The sequence below is a fragment of the Pipistrellus kuhlii genome, unplaced genomic scaffold, assembly GCF_014108245.1.
Source record: "Pipistrellus kuhlii isolate mPipKuh1 unplaced genomic scaffold, mPipKuh1.p scaffold_m20_p_2, whole genome shotgun sequence".
NCBI classification, from domain to species: Eukaryota; Metazoa; Chordata; class Mammalia; order Chiroptera; family Vespertilionidae; genus Pipistrellus; species Pipistrellus kuhlii.
This window is the reverse complement of record NW_023425515.1, coordinates 111,117,875-111,131,217: the sequence shown is the minus strand read 5'-3', so window position 1 is coordinate 111,131,217 and position 13,343 is coordinate 111,117,875. Positions and strand designations below refer to the sequence as shown.

The 13,343-nt window shown below is 40.1% G+C and overlaps 1 protein-coding gene across 1 annotated transcript in view; it reads left to right on the top strand.

Moving 5' to 3' along the window:
• The window catches only part of F13A1 (coagulation factor XIII A chain), a 174,082-nt gene extending 165,374 nt beyond the window's left edge, over window positions 1-8,708 (top strand). Inside the window, exons 14-15 of the mRNA XM_036446533.2 lie at window positions 965-1,101; window positions 6,875-8,708. Of these exons, the coding sequence (XP_036302426.1) occupies window positions 965-1,101; window positions 6,875-7,022 (285 nt within the window). The 3' untranslated portion in view covers window positions 7,023-8,708. The remainder of the gene's footprint in view (window positions 1-964; window positions 1,102-6,874) is intronic.
• Window positions 8,709-13,343: the final 4,635 nt, after the last annotated feature.

The window sequence follows — 13,343 nt, the reverse complement described above, 5'->3', positions numbered from 1 at the left end:
CCTACCCCTTTATTGCAATGAAGGACTTTTATTGTCATCTTGTTCCCAAATTACTTAGTGCTTTACAGATCCATCCACAGGATGCACAACCCCTAAGCAAACAGGCTAATGCTACAGGCACTGAGCCAAGCACGTTTTGTTGGTGTGGGGAAAGCATATAGTTCCGAGGTGTGGCACAGAGTAAACACAACAACTGGTAATAGCATCCCCTTAGATCACCCCATAAAAGTGTCAGTCAGTTCAGAGCCAAGGAAACTGAGTCTCAGGAAGGTTGAGGAAGTCACAAGACCGCACTGTTAGGAAGTGTTGTAGCTGGCATTGAACTCTGGCGCCTCCTGCCAAACAGCTGATCCTGTGGGGATATGGATAAACTCACCCACAATTAGCTTCAGCCTCTCCTGACTCAGATGGTGTAGCTGCAGATGAAGTCTCTTCTGGCTGTTTTAGTGTCCAGCTTTCTCTCTTCAAGTTCAACAGTGAAGACTCCCTCTTTGGACATAGTTCTTTATAGTGTTTCTAATAGTGAAAAGGCACAGGCCCCCTGAAGCATTTTTTCCTCTTGAACTCGGGAATTCCCCAAGTCCTGGCAGGAAACTTGAGCCCTATCCAGAAGCGGAGTTCTCCTGGCCACCCTCATCACGAAATCTGTTACTACACCAAATGCATTTCCACCTCCTGCTGACAAAGAGCAGCCAGTAACCAGGCTGTTAACCTGAGTCCTAATTAGGCTGCTTTTTATAATGAGGAGAAGAGTGTGGTTCTAATTAGTAATTTTCCATCTTTTTCTCGTTAGGTGTCTCCCAGTCAAAGCAATAAGCTGTCTGCTTCACACTGGTCCCTTCCCTTGCCAAAAAATAATCCTACTGCAAAACAGAAGCAACAGTAAAGGTGGTAAAGGACAAGAGAGAGCAGAGAGGTTTTATGTGCTGCTCATGAGCTGTGTTCTCCCCAACTCTTTTCTTAGGTCCGTGGTGCTCAGACGGTTGGTTCTGACATGGTTGTGACAGTTGAGTTCACCAATCCCTTAAAGGAAACTCTGCAAAATGTTTGGATGCGCCTGGAAGGTCCTGGAGTGACAAAACCAATGAGGAAAATGTTCCGGTATGTGCTGAAGGGTTGTGGGAAGGTGATGTGGGGCTGTGGGACATTTAGTTCTCTGTGTCTTTTCCAAACTTACATCTAATTCCCAATGAAAATGTCTCAGAAGCTGCCATTACCTTACTGGTATTTCTGTGGGGCATGAAGTAAAAATAGGGCTGGTTTGATCAAACTTCCTTCATTTAATTCCTAAAACTATCCAAATGAGGTTGGTACAGGAATTATCTTCCACAGGGAGGAGAGAAATTTGAGGCTTTGAGAAGTCAACGATTTATCCCAAGCTTATTAGAGTGACACCAAGATTCGGACTCAGGGTGGCTAATTCCAGAACCAAGTGTCAAGCATGTTTGTGCCTTACCACTTACTTCCTCATGTATCAATTCTACTAATGTATCAAATATTTTACTAATAGCATATATGTCAAATATGCTATTCCCTAAGTGTTCCTTTTCTTGGATTATTTCTTCCCAATTCCACCTCCCAGACTTCACCAGCTCAAGCACTCAGGAGAATAAAAGATGAGTCTGAAGAGTTCTAGACTTTCTTCCTAGTCAGGGAACCAATTACTACCCCAGGCCCGTAATAATAGAAATGAAAGTCTGCTTTATTCCAACCTAGCACCATCAGATTGTGCCCGACAGTTCTCAGCTTCTTTGGCTTTTACGGAAAAGTACTGTCACCCATAGAACAGACCAGAATGCTGAGCTAGCACTAATTGTTAGAAAATAATTGTACCTTTTGATCCTACCAATGATCTGAATTCTGCCATCTGGAGCTATATACAAAATAAGGCCCATCTCTCTTCCATCTGACAACTTGCAAATGTTTGCAAACAACTGTCACAACTTCTTTAAGTCTTCACTATACCTGCCCTGACTTTATTCCTCTCGCCTCTAATATGGTTTTAGCTCTCTCCCTCTCCCATAAACACCACTTTGTCAGTATTCCTCTTAGAGTGTGACACCCAGAATAGATCTCAATCTCTGAGGTTTATTACTTTCATTTCTACAACAAATAAGCCTCTGTCGGCATCAATCAATCTAGAAAATTTCCTGTGGGGTGACCTTCTGAGGTATAGAAAGGGAGGTGGGGGCTTTGGAAACTGCCTGATGACCAGATTCGTTGGAGATTGTCCCAATATCCTTTATAGAAGCGACCCTGTTTGTAATCTGTGGGGCAACTACAAGACCTCCTTCACCCCTTCTGGGGCACCTTTAAAAAGCAATTTGCCCACTAAGGGCCCCTGCTTTTCTTTCAAATTACAGTGCCCACAGCTTCTGCACACCAGAAGGGATGCCTGATGCTGGTGGATGCAATAAACAGCAGATAAAATAACTTGAGTGCTTTAAAAAAAATGCAAGCACAAAATATCACAACCTTCCTGTGCTAATAGGAAGGTTGAAGAAGAAGAAAATTAAATTAAAATCAACCCTAGCTTGAGGGAGAGATCAGCAATAATAGCCCTGCTTTGTCAGAAACCATGGTCTCACTCACTCGTTCTCGCACCTTCCAACTTGAATCAGATGCAAGAATCGCTTGGCAAAGTGAAACTTTTCTTCTTCAACACAACCCCCTGCTGTATTCAATTTTTGCTTCTCAATCAGTAACCCCCCGAGCTTCATCTGAGGGTACTTTTGCACCTTTATTCCTGCTACCTTTACACCTTGGCTGTGCCAAGAATCCCACCTTGATCGAAAGCCAATGCATGAAAGAAACAATCTATATGTTAGAAAAAAGAGTAATGCTCACACAGTACAATGACCCACTACTTGGGATGTATAAGGCTCAAAATAGGTGCATTGATTATTGTTAATATCTGACATTAGGGTGGGTAAAGTATAGTGAATAGGAAATGATGAAAGAGACTAGTCCTTACATGGGCATTAGGCAAATGTCCCACTCATACTCTGCTGCCATAGGTGTTATTATAATTACTTCAATATACTGGTCTATGGCAGGTAGGTGACAGACAGGACACCAGTTCCTCCATCTCTAATGGAAATTCAGATCAGGGAGTGGATTTCTCCAAAGCCAGGAAGCTTTATTTTTTCAGTAATGGTCAAAAATTAGGGAGAAATATATAATCTAGTGTATGCTTGGGACTTTGGAGAGAACACTACTTTATCCATTTCCTCCTGACTCCAGCACACACCTTCACAACCAAGAACTGAGCCAGTGATGCCCACAGCCATATTGCCAGAGTTAGAAACACTCCAGAGTGCCCTCTGCTGCCAAAATCTGGTCTAAGAGTGGCAGGTCTATATAAGGACTTGGGTTCTTGAAAAGGGCAATTCTGTAGAAGCAAAATCCTTCACAAGGTTGAGTTCCTTTCTAGAACACACATCTTGAATAGTAAAGGGAGTCACCACTCCGAGGTCCACCCATACCCTTGCAGGGGTCTTAGTAGGTAGAGTGTATCTTGCTCAAAACATTGTGTCTGGAAAGTAGGAGATGGTAAACCGGGGATTGAAGTAGGAACAAGGAAGGTGCTGTCCTTGACCAGGATATAAGCTAACTCTACTCTGAGAAAGTTTACCTTCCTGCCCTTCCCCCATCTCCTCTCACAGAATCTCAGCTTTCAAGTTTATTCACTTGATATTCCCAGGACATAAAATAATTCATCTTCCAGATTCATTTTTCTTCCTTTAAAAATGATCAGGTTCAGGGAGTTATTTCAAGAGAAAAGCTTCCTAACTTTGTGATTTTGGTTTAAATGTTGAGTTTTTCAAGTAGGATGAAAGTTGAGGGCTAGACCCACCGAGGACAAACCATAAAGAGTTGCAGTTTATTATAATAATAATCCCATTTGCCCTCATGTGTTCAAGATGATAAATGATCAGTATATCCCGATGGCTCAGCACATTACTGAGAACCATTTATCACCACATCTATCCACAGGCAAATAAGATTATCCCAGTATTACTCCACTTACCAACGTGGGGAAAGGATTTATTTCTCTTTTTTTCTGTATCTATTTTTCTGTAGGCAAATGCATACTTAGACATGCATGTGTGTCTTCATGTAGCATATTTGTGTTGTGCTCAGACATGATCAGTGTACACGCGTACATGTATGAGATACAGGTGTGAATATCATCATGTGGGTGAGTTTATGAGTGAGCACAAATAATGTAAAGCTTAGAGACTGCAGTTTTTGTGAGAAGTAGTTACCTGCATTACATGCTGCAGGCCAGATTTTTTAGCAGGACAACTATTTCATGAAGTGTTTCTGATTGATCACTTGGGGAAACCAGAGAAGGGAAAATGAATGGATTGGGGTAAAAATAGCACAATTATTGAGAAATAAATATCTCAAAACATATTCTTATTGAATTAATCTCTGCAATTAAGGATGGATAACTTTTTTTCCACATATAGGCAGGAGGAAACTACTGTCCTAAATTTTTTTGCAGGTGGTCCAGGTAGAGAAAATAGCAGCCACAAAGGTGACTGTGATAATAATAAAAATAACACCACATACCTAACACTTGGCACTTCCCATGCCTTGCCATAGTTCTAAGCTCAGTACAAATATAAACTTTTCACACCCTGTTCTATATTCCATAGTATCCATCTTTTACAGGCGAGGAAACCCAGGCGAGGTCAATGATCTTTAAATCCTGAATCATAAGATCAATTTATTGAGTTCAAAAACTACATATATAGGTTATATGTTTGTCCTTTTCACATACTTTGGCTTTTCTATAATTGATTTAAAGAATTTATATAGTCACATTTATAAAGAAAAAAATTATGAAAAGTGTAAGCAAATACCAAATTAATGGAGATATTTAGACTATCAGTGTAAAGTCAATGCCTAGAGTAGCCCCAAAGAGAGAGGTTCCCAAGGCCTGGATGCCTTTCTCAATGGCCACAGATATGAGAGAGAAAGGGGTTTCTTATTTATAATCTGGATTTCTAGGACTTGGGCCTCTTTTCTTTTTTGTCCCAGAGGATACACCCACAGCCAGTGGAACTATATATTGTTATAGTGACATTTGAGGAAATCTTTGGGTTCAAATTTTACATAAGCATATGTCAAGCACAGGTATGTGGCCCATGTGTCTCCCTTCACTCTGGCTCTATCTAAAGTGATTTAGTGTGGGTCCAACCCTGAGAGCAAATGGGAGACCATATGGCTGAGGCCCTTGGACCATTCCAGACTCTCCTTCACACCCTGAGTCCAAAGCTACAGTATTATCCCCAGATACTTTGGTCCCCCAGGTCCCTCCAAGGTGCTAACAAAGATTCCCTCCTCCAGTCCCTGGCCAGTCTATCTATGGATCTATTCACAAAATTCCTCTACATAATGCATTTCTTATTTCTGAACACAAGTGCCCTTATCATGTCCCCCAGTGTGTGTCTCTTTTTTCATCGTCCCAGACCATCTTTTTTCATCGTCCCAGATCATATGGCCATGGAAACTTCCATAAGGCCCTTTGGATCTAAGTTTCCTCATCGGTAGAAGAGACCATTGAAATAAGTGATTTCTAACTGCTTTCCAATCCTCACATGCTGAGCCTCAGTACCCCCTGGAAATAATAAGATCCCTTATCCCTCTTTTCAATTCATTCCCCTGTTGCTCTCCCAGAAAAGCACTGGCCCAGGGTGCCATGCAAAGCCACCCAGTATGTGCCTTCCCTGAGAGTCAGAGAACAAAGACCAGGAATCCACCAAGAACAGCACTTACTTGAGAAATCAAACTTGTGGAAAAGCAAGTGCAGTGATCAAAATGTCATCTTCTTATAGAGTATAGTATACAGTAGTAGAAAGAGCGTGGATTTGGAAATCAGATAAACCTGGGTTTGAATCTCATCTCTGCCCATTAACAGCTCTGTGGTCTTATAAAAGTTTCTTTGTTTGCTTAATCTTCCATTTTTATTAACTTTAAAATATGTCAAATGGTATCTAGCTCAACCATTTTATATATACATATATATATATATATATATATATATATATATATATATATCCTACTGTAATCTCCTCCTGAAGCTGACATGGGTGATATATGTGATATGCCCCAGAGAAGCTTAAAACCTCCTCCTAAAACCTCCTCCTAACCCTTATCTACCTCAGTTATGCACTGCAGTGGACTTGGCCATGAAGCTTGGGAAGGCCTCAGAGCATGGGCTGCAGAGCAAGAGGAGAATACCAAGACCATCAAAGGCTAGGCTCTCTATCAGCAGGCAACCAATGAGGAGCAGAAAAGTGCATGGGCAGAGGATTCAGTTTAGTGGTTGAAACAGGATTACGAATTACAGAGTATGCAGATACTCCAAGTCATTTGGCAGCAAGCAAGGTTATGATCTTGGGCCTGGGAAAAGGTCTATCCCAAGAAGGCTGGTGAGAACTAATCAGAATGTTGGCACCTCAGCAAAGGCTTCCAAGGAATTCAGATAGGAGTCAAGTCACAGATGGGGCCAAGGCAATTCAGTCACATTGGTAAGGCTACTATGAAGGACTGGGAACAAGTTAGAATTGAGTTAACTCATGGGTGGTAGGGATCAGTCCAGCTCCACCATACACTGCATGGACCACATATACTGAGAGACATGTTGATGCATCCAAGGGGAAAAAAACACGGCCCCAGGGACTGTCACTAGCAGAGCTTCAGTAGGGCCCTCCTTTGGGTTGTAACTAGTAGAACTGCCAGTCTTCTAGCCACCATCAACTGAGAGAAGAGAGCAGGGCTTCTCACTGCTTCCTGATCAAGTTGGGAAACTGGATCTGCCTCTGCGTGAAGTAAAAACTTTCCTGTCTTTTTATTCTTTCAGTGAAATCCGGCCCAACTCCACTGTGCAATGGGAAGAAGTGTGCCGGCCTTGGGTCTCAGGCCGTCGGAAGCTGATGGCCAGCATGACCAGTGACTCCCTAAGACATGTGTATGGCGAGCTGGATTTGCAGATTCAAAGACAGCGTTAGGTGTAAATGCACAGGAGGCTGAGATGGACCCAGGCACTTGGCCTCTTCTAATCTTGGCTAAGGAAATTCTAATGCAAAAATAGTCGGCTCTTGCTTTAACTTAGTTGTGAATACCCAGGCAGGACTGGACAGGGTGCCAGAGTGGGGATGCTATCTATTTCAAAGATAGACTTGTCCAAACTCAGGTTATTCATAGTGGGAGCTCGTTTTTCATCACTCTACCTTCCAAAGGATTCTGAGGATTAGCTTTAATTAAGCCCTAATTAAACTCTCATATCTCATAAGAGTAAAAGTCATCATTTATCATCACAAATGGCTGCAGCTTCAAATATCAGAGGACTTCCCTTAGCAAGGGGATGTGCTAAATACCTGGCCTCATGTAAAACAAGATATCTGGCCCCCATTCATATTTTCATAAGGGTTATATACTCCCCCAAATGGAGGGAAACACATGATTCAACCCTAAAATTATATTTCCCTTTCTTAGAAGCAGGTTCTGCCCTCCGTGTCAGAATATTCTTCCCATGGATTGAGGACAACTTCATTTGTCTTCTTGGCAAAGCTCAGGAAAGGTCTTTCATCTTGCACCTGCAGCAAAGCAACTGCCTGCCAAATTTCACAGATTTGCCTTGTGAGAAGATGTGGCCCCATATTAACAAATTGCATTTGTGAGAAACTTAATCACCTAAGAGGAGCTAAGAAAGCAGGTGCAATGCTCAGATCTATTAAATAATGCAGTTTTATGGTGCATTTTATAGGTGGTGTCACATCATGGCCTGACCAGCAGGAACCAATAGCCCTTTAACACTTTCTGGGCTACATTACAGGCATACCTCAAACCACCACAATGAAGCAGAGTATCCTAATAAAGCAAGTTGCAGTTGTTTTGCTGGTGAAGGGTCTTGCCTTCAATTTATAAAAATTGCAAGGATGCCTGAACTAGAAATTAATGAGTCTAGCTTGCAACAAGAGGAATCAGGAATTAGTCTCTTTAATTAGTAATTATACTTCACCTGTCTCTCTGGGATCATTTTGCATACTGATACATTTTAGAGGCAGAATAAACCCAACAATTTGGAGAAGCAGGCAGATTTAGGGACCAAGCCTGTGGGAGGATGGGCAGCCACTAATCCTCTCGTCCTTCACATCACCCATGTTGAGGCCTCAGCTCATCACTCAGATGCTGAGAGGTAATATGGACTCTGCCTTGCAAACAGCTAGTAGTACTGTAGACCCTATGACAGAGGATGCTGACATCATTTGTAATGTGCTCCAAGGTATTTATTTGCAAAGCTGATGCATGGTCAGAATTACCCACTGATATGCCTAGTGTGTGATTTAGGTTGGTAGATTGTGATTCTTAACAAGCAAACAAAAAAGAGCAGAAGAAACCTGAGGAAGATGCCAGAATGGAATTCTTAGTCTATATAACCACATTTCTAAATCTTTGAGACTGTTTATGAGCTTTTAACACAAAGAGTCCATGAAGGTAACTGGCCCCCTATGGGAACATCACACTAACTCTATTAAGTAATCTCCCAGCATTTGCCAAGCCTTCCAATATCCAATTTTAAAGTTAAAGGCATTCTGTGAGACTGTCAATCTGGCTTAATGTAGTATATTCTTATTAACTGGAATGTAATCAAAGCTTAAAATAAAGTTAACCTGATTGTGTTTGCATCCGCACAAAAGTGAGTGCTTTGAATTTTCAGTATAGCATACTACTACTCAACTGCTCAATAAATCACCCTTCATTAGTAGATCATCCACCTGGACAAAAAGACAAGCATTTCTTCTTTCCAAAAATTGACCATCCATGGTATTGATGTCAACCTAAGTTCTCCTCGCTGCTCTCTCTATCTTTTATCCACATTCACTGGAGGAAGACGTTTACATATTTAGTTCAAAAACCAGCTTCTAGAAACTTTCTCATGAATGATCTCATTAATCATTAGAGTAAATCAGTGGCCAAGCCAGCATAAATATCTATCATAATGAATACTTATCATAATGAACACCTTTTGTGAACTTAAAACAGAGATGGAAAATATATGGCAAATATGCACAGGAAAGCCTACATTCATGGAAGACATCACTCAACAATTGCAGCTCATATTGCACCTCAGAGACATTCTCAATACAGTACTCCAGGAAGCTATTACCAACTAATTTGGAGTTGGCACACAAAACTTACGTGCTATGTCTACTTTAGAGCCAGTCCAACTCTTTTAATAGCTTAGATTCTATGCCATATAATAATACTGTGGCTCTACAAGTTATATATTATCAATAGTAAGCAATGTATCTTAGATAGCAGCAGAGATTCTAAATTATACTTTCTGTCTATACTAATCCTCTGTGCCTTTGAACAAATCCTTATTTATAGCTTCAGTGGCTAAAGAGGGGTAACAATACTTACATTTCCACAAAGTTCTTCTGGTGAGTATATCAAGCAAATTTTAACCACAACACATGCAAAACTATGGGCAGATAGATGATAGAAGATAGATAGATGATAGATAGAAAGACAGATAGATAGATAGATAGATAGATAGATAGATAGATAGATAGATATTGTATGGATATATGTGGGTGTTTTTTAAGTACTTTTGCTTCATCAACCTGTAAAAGGAGTAAATATAATTATTTCCAAACTGTTGATGAACTTAAAAAGGTCTAAGAAGCCATGTGTCATGGCAAATTAAGCTGGGGCAGGAGTATGCAGTGTAATCAACCTCTGGCTTTCTGTACCCTGTTTACATCCCTTGTCTCCCCAGAGTTTTAAGAATGCTGATCTAAAACCAACTTCAAGATTCTTTAAAGAGCTGCAGTATAACAGACAAAAACATGCACAAATTTATAATAGTAATGTGGAGGGAAATAGAGTTTGTGCTAGACTCATTGGCAATTAAAAGTCACAGAATTCTAGGTGTAAGCTTACTTATTAACATCCATCCAATATTATTACAAAGTTAATAAGCAGTCAACCAACCCAACCTTCCACTTTATTCACTTTTTCTACCACTCAGACATCCTCCCAAAATTCAGACAGACAGACTTCCAACCACCTATCCATTCTTTATTCCAACCATCCACCTAACCACCCAACCATTCATTAATAAATGCATGCAAGAATGAATTTTAAAAGTATTTATTGAATATTAGGCATTATACTAGAGCTTAAGGATTCAAAAATGAAAAACTCATGGTCCATACCCAGAAAGCATTCACAAGCCAGAGGAGGAGCCAAATGCATAAATAGAGTACAAAGAGATAGATATACCATATGCCCAGAGTACCATGAAAATAAACAGAAAAAGATGCATGAAAACTGCTCCCCCAACATCTGAAAATATAATGGGAAAATATTTAAATAGACTCTTAAAAAAGAATAGGAGATAAGTTGGAGATCATTTGATAGAAAAGAGCTCATGCAACAGCCTAGAGGAAAGAAAGAACATGACCCTTTTAAAGAATTGAAATTAATTTGGCATGAAGAGGTGGTGAATATCCAGCAAAGGGAGGCAGAGCTTTTCATATTCACCATAATGATGCAAGAAATCATTCATGAGAAAGTATCTGCAAAGATTCTTAGCCATAGAAATGCAGGTTTGCGTCAGAGCTAGAATACTTCCAGGAATTAAAATTTGTTCTTTTGGGTCATGTTGAGGAGGGAGGCTAGTAGAGGCTGCTAATAATACACTGGATGCATAACTAAAAAATATAGGTGGGTCAAGATCCAAAGAGTATGGTGTAGAATTCCTACCTCAGGTCAGTATGGCAGGTATAATATTGGGGTGTGGCTACATTTGGATTCAAACGTGGGAAATGAAATGTAGACAAAGTGGAAAAGGTGGCATGTTGGAAGGTGCTGTCCATTTCAAAAACTGATACAAATGTGTGACAGACAAGTTCCTACAGGCTAAAATTTGGGTAGCCATTTAGACATGACAATTACCATGCACAAGATATGCTAAAGACCCAGAATCTTGTTTTGAGGGGCATCCTCACTTTTGTTTTGAAGGCAAAACTCTCCAACTCAGTACCCAAGAAATCCAACTGATTCTAGAGACACTTCTTTCCATCTTAAGGCAAGGTTTTCCTTCTGTTCTAAGCACCTCAACTCATTTAGACTCAGTTTTACTTCCATAAAACTCTATTAAAAAAAGAACACAGGACAACAATGACAACCTCTTTTGAGTATGTCTGTCAGAAATTACTCTTTAAAAACAAACATAAATAAATGAGAAGTGGGGGAAAGCACCTCAGTTGCAGCAGAAAAACTTACTAGAAAATTGTGCTCACTCCAAAAACAATTGACTTCTTTAAAAAGACGCTTGGTAAGCTTACTGCTGATTCAATTCCTGAACTCCTATTAATTTTCACATTAATTAGCTATTGTTCTAGGACAAGTAATTATCTAAGCAATATTTCACCATCCTGAAACTAATCAAACATAAGGGTCCTAGTGAGTATTTCTATTAGTAAAAGCAAGTGCCTATAACACAGAAAGGATTCTTTCTCTTCTTTCTGATTTGAGCTAGTGGGCAAATATAGCATGTAAAATAATTACAATCAGACTTAGAATTTATCTTAAAGTGATAGAGTATCATCTTGGCCAATGTGGCTCAGTTGGTTGGAATGACATACTATGCACCAAAGGGCTGTGGGTCAGATTCCCAGTCAGGGCACATACTCAGGTTTAGGGTTCAATCCCCAGTTAGGGTGTGTACATGAGGCAACTGATCAATGTTTCTTTCTCACATTCTCTCTCTCACATTGATGTCTCTCTCTTTCTCTCTCTCTCTCTCTCTCTCTCTCTCTCTATCTCTATCTCTCTCTTTCCCCTCTCTCCCCCTCTCCTTCTCTTCCTCTCTAAAATCAATAAAAATTTACCCTTGGGTAAAGATTTTTAAAAAATGCATTCAGGAGATTTCTTTAAAGTCAAAGAGTATCAATAACCATCAGATATCATTACTTCTCTCATTGACAAGTGGGGTGCAACTTCTCTCCCCTATCCGTGATTCTATATGGCTCTATGGTTACATTGGCTGACGGAATGTGGTAGAAACAACAAAATCAGTTCTTAGCCAAGGCCTTAGAATAGGGGTGTCGAACTCAATCAGAGAAGGTGCCAAAATCTAAAATCCAGCCTAAATCGCGGGCCGAATGGTTTACTGAACAGTCATAAACTGTCATTGTGATGGAAACGCAGCAGAGTGCAGTGATGACAGCGCGGTGTGGGCCACATTGCAAGGCCTGGCGGGACGGATTTGGCCCGCGGGCCTTGTGTTTGACACATGTGCCTTAGAAAATGGTAACTTTCACTTGTCTCTTGAAATCATTCTCTATGGAAGTATTGAGTTTCCATGTAAAAGTTCAACTACTTTGACAATGTCATACTGAGAAATCTGCATGTAGATGTTCTTGTCAACCATTCTTGCTGAGTTCAGCCTTCCAGCTACTCCCACAAAGCACCAGACAGACAATGAAGCTATCTTGGCCCTCTAAGACCAGTCCATCTACCAGCTGAATACTATCAAGTGACCTCAGTCAATGTCATTTAGAGCAGAAGACCCACTATGCCAAGTCTTACCCAAATGCTTGACCAATCAAATTATGAGATATGTAAAATGATTATTGTTTTAAGCCACTAGGTTTGATGTCATCTATAAAGAAGTAGAACATAATCAGAGCACTTACTCCAATAATCTCAGAAAGGAGAACAATTTACTGACTAAATACTATTCTTGCTTTAAAGAAATATCAGTGTTTTGATCATCATTTTTCCATTCTGAAAAATGTATAGACATGTAAAGTTTGTTGTTACTTAAGAGTCTCCATAGATTTTAAGAGACCTAACATGTGTACTCCCAAGTCTAATTTAAGTATTGCCAGTGCCTTTAATTCTTCCTCTTAAGCTATGGTTTTTCTGGACACTTCATCACCTTCAGCTCCATCAAGATTTGGCAGATGCCATTAGGGATAGCTTGAAATTGAGAGATAGGGCACAAAAATGAATGATAACATTGCTCTTTCACAAAGACTTAGAAAATAGGGCCACTCCATTGAGAACCTCAAAGAGGTTTCACATCCTCTACCACCCTCACAAAAGCAGCTTTCCTATGAACTGAAATACTAGGAAATAGTTAAATAGTCTGGTCATTAATGTACATTCCATTTTTTTCTCCCTAAACATTTAAAAATGCCTTCATTTGCACAGAAGTCTACACTGCTTTAGCTCTGAGTGAAATACAATAGAACAAAGTAATTTATTTTTATGTTAGTTATACCTAAACCAAAATTCGTGGTTACTACTAC